Source organism: Festucalex cinctus, chromosome 2 (assembly GCF_051991245.1).
Source record: "Festucalex cinctus isolate MCC-2025b chromosome 2, RoL_Fcin_1.0, whole genome shotgun sequence".
Taxonomy (NCBI): Eukaryota; Metazoa; Chordata; class Actinopteri; order Syngnathiformes; family Syngnathidae; genus Festucalex; species Festucalex cinctus.
This window is the reverse complement of record NC_135412.1, coordinates 44,857,554-44,871,611: the sequence shown is the minus strand read 5'-3', so window position 1 is coordinate 44,871,611 and position 14,058 is coordinate 44,857,554. Positions and strand designations below refer to the sequence as shown.

Genomic DNA, 14,058 nt, shown 5'->3' with positions numbered 1-14,058 from the left:
GTGGGCGTGGCTAAGCACTGTTCGCCAAGAAAACAACGCCAGTTTTGAGGGTCTAAACATGCGCAGAAACTCATGAAACTTGGCACACACATCTGGCCTGGTAAAATGAACAATATTTTATTGTTGATTGTGCTATTTTTACAAAAATGACTCAATAGCGCCCCCTAGAAATTTTTAACGAAGCAGCCCCGATTGTACGTTTAAGCAAGATCTACGAAAATTTTTACGTGTATGAGGGAGCCAAAGACCTACAAAAAAGACTCTTGGACCCATATGCTAAAATGAACAGGAAGTGAGCTACGAATTTTTGAATGTCCCATTTTTTACGATTTTTGCACATTTTCAGAGGGCATACTTTTGCCCACTTCTCCTACACGTTTTATCCGACTGACTTATGACTTGACCTGGACCATGCCAAGACCTGAGCCAACAACAGACGGAAAAATCTTGACTTTTGGAAATACTATATGATGAGGGCGGGGCATCAAAATTTGTGTTTCGCACTGAAAAAGGATATGCTTAATAACTCCCCGATACATGCTCCAAAAAATCCCAAACTTGACATGTATGTTTATCGTCAAGGCCTGAAGGTATCTCTATGACAACATTCAGTTATATATGCAGCGCCACCTAGCCCTTGAGGCATGAAAAAAAAATACCCCACTTACGGTATTTTGTACAAAAAATGTAAACTCATTCTAAGTGTGATAACTAAGTCATTTAGGAATATTCTTTTACCTTCCACCACTCAAAATATTCACTGGCATCAGACCTAACCAAACATACATATTTTTGTTATTTAGTTTTATGTATTTTTGATAGCCTCTATGGACATTAAAAGCAATATGGTGAATGAAGGCTATGCTTAATAACTCCCAGGTACATGCTCCAAAAAATCCCATATTTGAAATGTATATTTAGAGTCAAGGCCTGAAGGTATCTCTATGACAAAATTCAGTTATAAATACAGCGCCACCTAGTCCTTGAGGCATAAAAAAAAATGCCTCACTTACGGTATTTTTGCAAAAATTGTAAACTCATTGTAAGTGTGATAACTAAGTCATTTATGAATATTCTTTTACTTTCCACCACTCAATATGTTCACTGGTATCAGACCGATCCAAACATATGTATTTTTTATTTAGTTTTATTTATTTTTTTTATCGCCTCTATGGACAATAAAAGCAACATTGTGCAATGAGTACGAGCGATGATGTGTGTATATATACTTTTACGAAAAATACCAATCAGAGCAACTCATTGCCTAAAAATAAAAAAAAGACGCTGATTTTTGCAGATCTTAACAATCACCAAAACCCATTGAGCTTGACACACTCATCACACCTGGCAAAAAAAAAAAAAAAGTCCACATGTTTATCATGCCATTTTCAAAGAAATTCTGCTTCCAATGTGCCAGTACCCCAATGTGCAAGTTCCCCAACGTGCAAGTACCCCAACGTGGCCCGGGCTGCGAGGGCCCTTTATAGCTGCTCGCAGCTCTAGTTATTATTCTTCTTTATTCTCCGCAAACGATCGCGATTTTGGGTACCTAAACATTCACGAAAACTCACCGAACCTTGCACACTCCTCAGGCCCGGCGAAAAATTCGATATTATTAAGTCGTCATAACAATGCGACTCGATAGCGCCCCCTAGCGTAGAAAAATAAAAACCAAGCCCGGCACGTTTGAGCTAGAGCAACAAAAATTGGCAGGCACGTGTAGCACCCCGAGACGCACAAAAAAGTCTATTGGGACCATGTAGCTAAAATGTACAGGAAGTGAGCTATGAATTTTTTTATGTCCAATTTTGGCCTATTTTGGCACATTCACTGTGGTCATGCTTTTTCCCCCTTTGCAAACATTTTTCATCCAATTGACTTCAAACTTGGCATTTATCATCTCAAGACCTGAGAGAAAAACTGGGCAAAACATCTTGCCTTTTTGAAATACTATATGACGGGGGCGGGGCATCAAATATTGCCTTTAAAATTTCATTTGTCCAGAAAGAGCAAATGCTTAATAACTCCCATGTTCAAGCTCCAAAAAATCTCAAACTTCTCAGGCAACGTAATAGTCACGGCCTGAAAACATCTATATGATAAAATTCAGTTATACATATAGCGCCACCTAGTGGTTACAATAAATGTCATACTTTACGTTTTTAGCTACTGTGCTGAGCTTGTTGAAGGGATCCATTTGAAAATTGGTCAGAAAAGGCTTAAGATGTTGATCATGCCCCACACCGAATATTGTAACTTTTCGGCAAAGGGCGTGGCCGCTACGGTGACGCAAAGTCTGAAGATTTTTCGTGAAAATAAAAGCTGCATTAACTTGACCGAGATGATCCTATCTTCTCAAAATTTCACACATTTGATGAGAGTCCAGCCCTAAAGACATCTACTGACTTATATTTCATCTTACTGATAGCGCCACCTAGTGGCAATTTTTTTTATTACGAATTTTCTTCTACGTTTTTCTCCAAACACGTTAACTGGACCTACCTCATATTTGCTCAGATGAGGGTTTCGGCCTTCATGATGTCACAACACGAAGTTTGTGAGTTTTCGCGAATTGCTGTGGGTGTGGCTAAGCGCTGTTCGCCAAGAAAACAACGCCAGTTTTGAGGGTCTAAACATGCACAGAAACTGATGAAACTTGGCACACACATCTGGCCTGGTAAAATGAGCAATATTTTATTGTTGATTGTGCTATTTTTACAAAAATGACTCAATAGCGCCCCCTAGAAGTTTTTAACGAAGCAGCCCCGGTTGTACGTTTAAGCAAGAACGACGAATATTTTTAGGTGTATGAGGGAGCCCAAGACCTAGAAAAAAGTCTCTTGGACCCATATGCTAAAATGAACAGGAAGTGAGCTACGAATTTTCGAATGTCCCATTTTTGACAATTTTTGCACATTCACAGGGCGCAGACTTTTGCCCACTTCTCCTACACGTTTCATCTGACTGAGTTAAGACTTGACCTGGACCATGTCAAGACCTGAGCCAACGACAGGGGGAAAAATCTTGACCTTTCGAAATACTATATGATGAAGGCGGGGCATCAAAATTTGTGTTTCGCACTGAAAAAGGATATGCATAATAACTCCCCGGTACATGCTCCAAAAAATCCCAAACTTGACATGTATGTTTATCGTCAAGGCCTGAAGCTATCTCTATGACAACATTCAGTTCTATATGCAGCGCCACCTAGCCCTTGAGGCATAAAAAAAAAATACCCCACATACGGTATTTTGTACAAAAAATGTAAACTCATTCTAAGTGTGATAACTAAGTCATTTATGAATATTCTTTTAGTTTCCACCACTCAAAATGTTCACTGGCATCAGACTTATCCAAACATATATATTTTTTTATTTATTTTTGATAGCCTCTGTGGACATTAAAAGCAATATCGTGAATGAAGGATATGCTTAATAACTCCACGGTACATGCTCCAAAAAAAATCCCACACTTGACATGTATGCTTATAATCAAGGCCTGAAGGTATCTCGATGACAACATTCAGTTATAAATACAGCGCCACCTAGCCCTTGAGGCTTATATAAAAAATAAAAAAAATACCCCACTACGGTATTTTGTACAAAAAATGTACACTCATTCTAAGTGTGATAACTAAGTCATTTATGAATATTCTTTTAGTTTCCACCACTCAAATTGTTCACTGGCTTCACACCGATCCAAACATATGTACGTTTCCATTTTGTTTTATTCATTTTTGATTGCCCCTTTGGACAATAAAAGTAACATTGTGCAATGAGTACAACGAGCGATGATGTATATATACACTTTTACAAAAAATACCAATCAGGGCAACTCATTGCCTAAAAATAAATAAGGACGCTGATTTTTGCAGGTCTTAACAATCACCAAAACCCGTTGAGCTTGACACACACTGGCAAAAAAAAAATTCTACATGTAAACGTTTATTATGCCATTTTCAAAGAAATTTTGCTTCCAATATGCCAGTACCCCAACGTGCCAGTACCCTAACGTGCAAGTACCCCAACGTGCAAGGACCCCAACGTGGCCCGGGCTGCGAGGGCCCTTTATAGCTGCTCGCAGCTCTAGTTATTCTTCTTCTTCTTTTTCTTCTTTATTCTCCGCAAACGATCGTATTTTTGAGGACCTAAACATTTACGAAAACTCACCGAAATTTGCACACTCTTCGGGCCCAGCGAAAAATTTGATATTCTGATGTTGTCATAACAACGAGACTCTATAGCGCCCCCTAGCATAAAAAAATAAAAACCAATCCCGGCACGTTTGACCTAGAGCTACGAAAATTGGCAGGCACTTGTAGCACCCCGGGACGCACAAAAAGTCAATTGGGACCATGTAGTTAAAATGTACAGGAAGTATGCTATGAATTTTTGAATGTCCAATTTTGGCCCATTTTTGCACATTCACTGTGGTCATCCTTTTCTCCCCTTTGCAAACAGTTTTAATCCGATTGACTTCAAACTTGGCATGTATCATCTCAAGACCTGAGACAACAACTGGGCAAAATATCTTGACTTTTCAGAATACTATATGACGGGAGCGGGGCATCAAATATTGCCTTTAAAATTTCATTTGTCCAGAAAGAGCAAATGCTTAATAACTCCCATGTTCAAGCTCCAAAAAATCTCAAACTTCTCAGGCAACGTAATAGTCACGGCCTGAAAACATCTATATGATAAAATTCAGTTATACATATAGCGCCACCTAGTGGCAACAATAAATGCCATACTTTACGTTTTTAGCTACTGCGCTGAGCTCGTTGAAGGTATCCAGTTGAAAATTGGTCAGAAAAGCCTTAAGATGTTGATCATGCCCCACACCGAATATTGTAACTTTTTGACAAAGGGTGTGGCCGCTACGGTGCCGCAATTTCTGAAGATTTTTTGTGACAATAAATTCTGCATTAAGTTGACCGAGATGATCCTATCTTCTCAAAATTTCACACATTTGATGAGAGTCCAGCCCTAAGGACATCTACGAACTTATATTTCATCTTACTGATAGCGGCACCTAGTGGCAATTTTTTTTCTTACGAATTTTCTTCTACGTTTTTCTCCAAACACGTTAACTGGACCTACCTCATATTTGCTCAGATGAGGGTTTCGGCCTTCATGATGTCACAACACGAAGTTTGTGAGTTTTCGGGAATCGCTGTGGGCGTGGCTAAGCGCTGTTCGCCAAGAAAACAACGCCACTTTTGAGGGTCTAAACATGCGCAGAAACTCATGAAACTTGGCACACACATCTGGCCTGGTAAAATTAGCAATATTTTATTGTTTATTGTGCTATTTTTACAAAAATTACTCAATAGCGCCCCCTAGAAATTCTTAACGAAGCAGCCCCGGTTGTACGTTTAAGCAAGATCTTTGGAAATTCTTCAGTGTATGAGGGAGCCCAAGACCTACAAAAAAGTCTCATGGACCCATATGTTAAAATGAACAGGAAGTGAGCTACGAATTTTTGAATGTCCCATTTTTGACGATTTTTGCACTTTTACAGGGGGCATACTTTTGCCCACTTCTCCTACACGTTTCATCCGACTGACTTCAGACTTGACCTGGACCATGTCAAGACCTGAGACAACGACAGGGGGAAAAATCTTGACTTTTCGAAATACTATATGATGAGGGCGGGGCATCAAAATTTGTGTTTCGCAATGAAAAAGGATATGGTTAATAACTCCCCTGTACATGCTCCAAAAAATCCCAAACTTGACATGTATGTTTAGAGTCAAGGCCTGAAGCTATCTCTATGACAACATTCAGTTATATATGCAGCGTCACCTAGCCCTTGAGGCAGAAAAAAAATACCCCACTTACGGTATTTTTACAAAAATTGTAAACACGTTTCGCAATGAAAAAGGATATGCTTAATAACTCCCCGGTGCATGCTCCAAAAAATCCAAAACTTGACATGTATGCTTATAATCAAGGCCTGAAGGTATCTCTATGACAACATTCAGTTATAAATACAGCGCCACCTTGCCCTTGAGGCATTAAAAAAAAAATACCCTACATACGGTATTTTGTACAAAAAAGTGTGATAACTAAGTCATTTATGAATATTCTTTTACTTTCCATTACTCAAAATGTTCACTGGCATCAGACTTATCCAAACATATGTACTTTTTTTTATTTATTTTTGATAGCCTCTATGGACATTAAAAGCAATATCGTGAATGAAGGATATGCTTAATAACTCCATGGTACATGCTCCAAAAAAAATCCCACACTTGACATGTATGTTTTGAGTCAAGGCTTGAAGGTATCTCTATGACAACATTCCATTATATATACAGCACCACCTAACCCTTGAGGCATAAAAAAATATACCCCACTTAATGGTATTTTTGCAAAAATTGTAAACTCATTGTAAGTGTGATAACTAAGTCATTTATGAATATTATTTTAGTTTCCACCACTCAAAATGTTCACTGGCATCAGACCTATCCAAACATGCATACTTTTTTATTTAGTTTGATTTAATTTTGATAGCCTCTATGGACAATAAAAGCAATATTGTGCAATGAGTACGAGTGATGATGGGTACATATATTTTTACAAAAAATACCAATCAGGGCAACGTATTGACTAAAAATAAAAAAGGATGCTGATTTTTGCAGATCTTAACGTTCACCAAAACCCATTGAGCTTGACACATTCATTACACCTGGCAAAGAAAATCCACATGTAAAGGTTTATCATGCCATTTTCAAAGAAATTCTGCTTCCAATGTGACAGTACCCCAACGTGCAAGTACCCCAACGTGGCCCGGGCTGCGAGGGCCCTTTATAGCTGCTCGCAGCTCTAGTTTTTTTTGTTTTTTGTTTTCCTTAAGAAGTCTATTTAGGAGACTGAAGTGGTCAAACGAATGTGAGTTACGGAGAAGGAGTATGAATGAATCTATGTCAAAGAAATCCGTGAACACGAAACATCGAAGGAGAATGGAAATCACAGCTGCTGCAGCTCCCGCTCTGGTTTACAATGCCAGGTTTTATCCACTGGAATCTAAGCTCAACAAGTTATGCAACCTAACACTTCTATGAATACACTGCTTGATTCCGCGGTGAAGAGGATTGAAGCTTCGGAAAATCAATTTGAGAGTACTGTGGCTGAAGTTCAGGACTATAGCGTTTTGGCAAAGACACAAGAGAGCAGAAAAGGTGCGCTGGGAATGAAGTTACAAGATGCTATGGATCGCATTGATCAACTGGAAAATAGACAACGACAGAAAAATTTGTGTTTGTGAACTGTACTGGAAGGAGATGCATATCCATGTCGTCTTTTTTTGGTTACAACTTTGGCGGAGAAAAGGCACTTGGAGCTTAAAGAAGAGGACTTTGAAAGGGTGTATCGGGTTGGGAAGTACCTGGGTGCAATTATCTTCAAACTGCATAATTATCAGAAGAAGCTGTACACGTTGAGAGGAATATTGTAATTAATAAAATTTCAGACACAGCTAATGATTTTAATGAATAATTTGTTCCTGTTGGCAGTAATTTGGCAAAAGAAATTCCTGAGCCAAGAAACAAAAATGAAATAGACAAGTACATTGAAAATAAAGTCTTTATCATTGACCTGAAAGGGAAATGTGTTTGTTAAATAAACTAGTTATTTATAATGTATCCAGGTTATTCTAAACATATTTTAAATACCTTTAAAATTGCGATGTGGAATGTAAATGAATTACAAGAGGGCATAAAGAAAGACAAAGTCATTTGCCATCTAGAAAAAATGTCCACTGATATAGTTTTCCTTCAAGAGCTTCATTTTAAAGTGGGTCAAATAAAGCATTTGAAAAGGCGGTGGGTGGGGGACGCTTTTGAGGCAGCTTTTACATCCAGAAGCAGAAGAGTTGCTGTCAATCATTGTTCAAGTGTGGCGTTTCCTGTTTACACAAAGTGGCAGTGACACGTGTAGTGAACGTTGGTGGAATTTAGGATGCTGAATACGATATCATCTTCAGATGCCACACTGTCACCATCTCTTGGTCAATATGTGAAATGCTGTCGGTGACAACTTCCGTGAATCCAAAACAAATATACAGTACGATACGTCTTTTCAATTTGCGTCTGGTGCTGTAATTCTATTTTTGTTTTAGACATAAAAATTGAAAATAAAGCTGTTTTTGCACTATTTGTTACTCATTCCAGACAATAAACGGGAACATCAAGCTGTATTTCAATATTGATGTTCCTATTTCAAAACAAAAATCAAATGTGTTGTTTTTCAATTATTTTATATCCATTTTCAAATGTAATATTAATTGCCAAATCAGACATGGACCGTGTTGCAACCCATGCATGAAAACAATAGACCCATTTTCATTTTTATTTTTTTCAACTGTGCACCCCTTTTTAACCAGATGTACCCTTTTAACAGTGCAATCATATTTAGAAATACACACAAATAATAACACAAGAGACTTTTTCCAGTCTTTTCTCAGTCGTGATTTGGATCCTCTTACATTGAGCGTGCCCAGAAGGATGAGTGTGTTCCCGATACCCAGGTGGTAAATGGACCTCAGAATGAGCGCCAAAGTCAACGGCTGGAGTCCATAGCGTTGGGAGACCAAGGCCAGCACGGAGATCCCGGTCAAAACCCAAAACAACATCAGTAGCAGAGAGTCATCGATGGCGCCAGCTGGTAGGGTAGAAACAGAGGAGGAGTTATGCTTCTGGCCATACATTTCGGATGTGTGATGTCAACTGAGCATGCTCAATCACACCTTGTCCTGAGTCATACGGGTAGAAGAAGGCAATGATAAGGTTGATGAAGACAGCCAGATTGAAGGAGATGGTCCCCCACAGTGTCATCCTCCTGGAGAACCAGTAGAGCACCGGCATGCCTGCCACACACTCATGTCATTCAAGTCTATACGAGTAATGAACATATGTGCACGTGCAGACACTCTCATTTATGAGTGTCTGTCACCTAATTAGCTAATCAGGATTATCTCTCAAATTAACCAGTGAAACGCACTACTGAAACACTCGTCACTTAAACACTTAAAATCTTATTGCAGTAAGATTAAAGAGACTATAAGTCGCTATTACAGGTTCCACAACGACCTTACCACGCCGCACCTGCCTTACTTGACCTGGCGTGGCCTCCATTGCTTTTCCATTAACTCTTTGTCTGCCAGGTTCGGCAATTACCGAACCCCACAAACAGACCGTATTGCGCCACCGTCGGGAATTCCCAAAAACTACGCTTTTAATGGGAAATTAATGGGAAGAGTAAAGCCTTGGCCAGCTGTGGGCTCAGTTTTAAACTGATCCTGTACTGTAACGACTAACTCTGGCCTTTAGATGGCAGTGACAACTCTCTTTTGCATCATCTTAACCCACCCCCAATGGGAAGAGCAGGAAGTGTGATGTTACTCGCTGCCGTTTGAAGCAGTGCCGTTCAGGCTGACCTCACGGGCTTCCGTTGATTCCATACGACGCGTGGCGAGTCAAAGACATTTTATGGTCAGCCCAACTCATCATTAGAGGAGTGGAAACAATCCGGGCGTGAATAATATGATTAGACAGCAAATCAACGTCCTCAGATCCAGCCAGAAATATGCTAAGTTAAGCACTAACATGCTAACATGCTAGCTCGCTAACTAGCGTTTACTAGTTCTTCAAGCGTTTGTGTAGAGCTAACAAACAGCATGTGTAAATGTGCTGATATACACGATAACAACTGTTGCCTAACTAATGTGAATGTACAATTCACAGATCGTGCATCTTGCTACAAGCTTCGGCCCACTGCAGCTTATCGGGCAGAGGTAAAACAAAAAAAGCTTCAATAAAATAAAAAACATTTTGAAGTAGTAAATTATATATATATATATATATATATATATATATACAGTAAAACCTCCTCTGACGAACGCTTAAGCTCACGAACTTTTCGCCTCAAGAACATTAAATTCGCGAGCATATAGTCACTGCTAACGAACTAGTTTTCGGCGGACGAACCAAACCACGCGGTCGAACAGTGCCACGGTGGCGGCCACGAGAAGCTGACGCACGCTCACGGCGTCCCAGTTCTTCATCCCCTTTCTTTGAGTGCGGACGTGGTTTGTGTTTGATAGACATTTTGGACCATATTGAGTGTACTTTTGCTATTATGGGACCGAAAAAGACCCCACTACAGGCTAGTGTTAAGCCTAATGCTGCGTTCTCAACCAAAAGCGAGGGATGGCGATTCGGCGGCGCGTTTGCATTGTAGTCAATGGAGTTCGCGCCACTAAAAAAAGCGAAAGTGCTATCACGTACCTCAAAATAGGAGAAAATAGTGCCACGGCTGTTTAGTCCCAGGAAAGAAGTGAAAATAGTTGGCGGTGCTCACTTTTTGTTGACTCGCTAGAGTGCTCCACTTCCTTGTTCACCTAGGGACACGCCTCCTCCGCTCCGGTGAGCACGAAAGCGCGAATGAACGGCAACCGTTCCATAAACACTCTCCGCGGTGAAACGCTCGCGAATGAAATAAGTCTGCTACCATCCTTAAGAACTACCATCACAAAGGTAAATAAAACGACTTTATTATACAGTACAGTTTATTTCTTTAATTACAATACAATAGCACATTTATTATACATAAAATAAGGTATATTTTTGTGTAGTTTTAAGGCTTATTTAGTCGAAAATTATGTTTTATAGGGACCTGGGGACGGATTATTCTCATTTTAATGGTTTCTTATGGGAAATAAATGTTCGGAAGAAGAACTTTTCGCCTTACACACACTTTCTGGGAACCAATTATATTCGTGAGCTTAGGTATCACTGTATATATAACTCAGAGAGCCAGCAGTATTGCAACGGCCACCAGATCCAAGAGGAAAGGTAAATATATGCAGTATTTGTTGCATCACATCACACTGTTGTAAAAACAAATAATTCCAATATGATCATATTTTCAATTTGTATTTGCAGATCATTGCAGGAAAAATTCCGACTGGCATGAAGCGGGCTGGCAACTTACAGTCTTCCTTTTGACTGCAAGTTAGCTTGTAAATAGTTTGTCAAGATAGTTAAATTGTTATACAGTTTACTGTAAATAAATTGTTTATTTGCAATAAAAAAAAAACCTTTTTATTGTCGTTGCTAGTGTTTTATCGAAGGAAAGCACTCTTCAGGTGTTTGTGGTATACAATAGAAAAAAAAAATAAATCAAAATCAAAGATGTGCATGAAATGCATCCTTTCACAAAAAGCCTCTTTCCTCAGACTTTTCGAATGAGAGACGGGATTTCACTCAAACCAACATGTTTCCTAATTGCAGATTACAGAAAAGCGGAATAAGATAGAAACACACTTTTTTTCTGATGAAAGATGAGACTTCAATCTTTCATTTGGTAGTCTCCGTGTTGGCATAGTCCTAACACACATTTTTCTCTGGGCATTGAAACATCAGTCAAAATGCTCTAAATCAGCTGGCACTATGAGGTGATCTTTTCTGAAAATGCGACAGTGCCTTGTATGAAATAAAGCTAATGGAATAATGTATTGTAAATACTTATATAATGTTTTGATTAGGGATGCACGATAATGCTATTTTCAACCAATATCGATAAACCAATCATTTAGAAGTGCCGATGTAGAGAACCGATAAGTAAGCCGATAATTGTTTGAAAAATTAACATGAATACAAATATACTTTCGAGTCCTACTATAAATCTAAAAAAATACATTGAAACATGTATAAACTTTGCACAATGTTCCAATGTATGTAAAGTATCATGAAGCTGAATTTTATTGAGATGAGCCACAACCACAACAGATGGACCAACGTGGCATGTCGATAATTATTGCTGGATTTCTTTATTATCTGGTTTATTTGTATGAAATCAAATTGCAGATAATTATCGGCAGATTTCTCTATTATCTGGCTTATCTGTTTGACGTCAAATTGGTCGATAATTGCCGATAATTATCAGCCACCGATATGATCTTGCATCCCTAGTTCTATTTCGTCCCTCCCGACCGCCAGGTGGCGGTGCTGTAACCAGCACGGAATTCCCTTTGTCGCGACAGCGTCATCGAGTAAGAATTACAAAAATGCTCGTACTTAGTTCCGGCTGACGTCGCACCGTATATAAAAGGGAACATCGCCAGAACACATCCTCTAGAACCTTTCTCACACAGCGTTATACGCTCCGTCCGTCGCAAGTAGCCTGTGATCTGGTGGATCGGGGCTGCGGGTGTGTCTCGCCCCCCTTGGCTGCGACGGCTCAGTGCATTTTTTCTTTCGTGATGGTTACAGATGGACTGGATCTCTCCTGCTATCATTACGAAAGCCACTTTTGCCACCCCTCGGCTGTGACAGCTTCAGGCTGGTGCGTATGAGTTCGATTGTCATCTGTAACGAAAGCCGTTTGGATTGCTTTGGTATGACTTGCTGCTGTGGGTACAGCTAATACTATCCTCTCCTAGCTTTTTTTGTGTTCGGTTTGAGTGTGTGATTTCAGGCTGACTCTTGCCAGAAGCACCAGCTGCTTTGATGTTGCTAGCTAGCTAGGGTGCTGTTACACGGCGACTGTTTATGATGCCACTTAGAGCTGCTCGCTGTGTGTGCGCCCTCTCCTCGCGAGGCCGATCCGCCATTTCGGTGCAGCTTCGGCGCATCGACCACGTACGTGGATGAGGTCGACGATGATGCAATCTACATTGCGGCCACTGGAGCCTGTTTCCAAGAGGCTGAGGACGAGGGTGATGTGGGAGACTCTGTGTCCGCGGCCCCGACGTCTCCTCCGTCAGAGCAGTTTTCAGCTGGTGTGGACGCCACGTCCACGGAAGGTTATGCTCAGCGCCTTCAAACGTCTTGGGTTGGACACGTCGGTGCTTTCTCAGCTTCCTGTCGAATGTGGCCTTTCTCCGATGGACCACTCAGAGGCCTTTTGGGTCCCTGAATCTCGTCTGTTCTTGACTGACCTTCAGGCCTGCTGGCTTAACCCGAGTGTTTTCCCTCGGCTTCCTACGGATGGACGTGTGCTGACTAATATGCGGTTCCCTCCTCCTATCGGACTTGGACATATGCCTTTTTTTTTTTTTTTTTTTTTTTAGTAAATTTTGTAACCTATTTTTATTTATTTATTTTTTTCCTCTGAATGTTAACTACTGTGTCTTGATGCTTATGTGTTGTCTTTCCTCGTGTAAAGCACATTGAGTTGCCTTGTGTATGAAATGTGCTATACAAATAAACTTGCCTTGCCTTGCCTAAGGTGGAGTATTCGGTTGCTTCACTGATCGTCTCTGCTGAGGAAGCCTTGAGAGAGGATGCCAAGTGCCCTGACAGTCACTGGCGCCTGATGGATGATCTGGTAACCAGATCATATAACACAGCGGCAGTTGTAGCGCGCCTGGCCAATGCACAGGCTCATCTCTTGCTGGCTCTTTCGGCCGCAAACGCGGCCGGCGAAGTGGAGGAGGTCTCACCGTTTTGTAGTATGGCTTTGAGAGATTTGTCCCTCCTTGCTCGGGAGCAGGGCCGTTGTATGTCTTTGCTCACCCAGGCACGCCGACAGATCTGGCTGGCTCAGTCTCCCTTGCGGGAGAGTTCCCGGAGGGAACTGCGACGCCTCCCGGTGGTTCCGGGCCAGCTTTTCAGCTCGGCCGTGACAGGAGCACTGGAACGTACGGTGCGTGCCAATGACTCGAAGCAGAAGTTTGCTAGCCTTACCAGTAGAGGTGGGAATCTTGGGGCACCTCACGATTCGATTGCGATTACGATTCAGAGGCTACGATTCGATTATAAAACGATTATTGATTTCCCCCCAGGCAGCAGAAAAAAACCAATGTATTTTGGTGCTTTTAATGTTTCGTACATTAGTTACAAAAATAGTACAAACGTCCTCTCAGGCCTAAATAAACTACTATTTCAGTATCAAGTTAACAGTTCAAAACAGTAAATAAAATACTCAAGTCCTCATTCTGAAACAACAGCTTTTAAGTATATTCAGTCTTCAACAGAATAAAACATAGCATTGAGCAAAAATATATTATTTTTATCCACTCAAAAGTGCACTGAGATATAAATGAAAGACAATG

General features: G+C 40.5%; 1 protein-coding gene across 2 annotated transcripts in view; it reads right to left on the bottom strand.

Moving 5' to 3' along the window:
* The window catches only part of itpr3 (inositol 1,4,5-trisphosphate receptor, type 3), an 841,532-nt gene that overhangs the window by 107,135 nt on the left and 720,339 nt on the right, over nt 1–14,058 (bottom strand). For both annotated transcript variants that reach the window (XM_077515178.1, XM_077515179.1), the window contains 2 exons: nt 8,749–8,868; nt 8,488–8,663 (listed from right to left, as the gene is read on the bottom strand). In XM_077515178.1, coding sequence (XP_077371304.1) covers nt 8,488–8,663; nt 8,749–8,868 — 296 coding nt within the window. The remainder of the gene's footprint in view (nt 1–8,487; nt 8,664–8,748; nt 8,869–14,058) is intronic.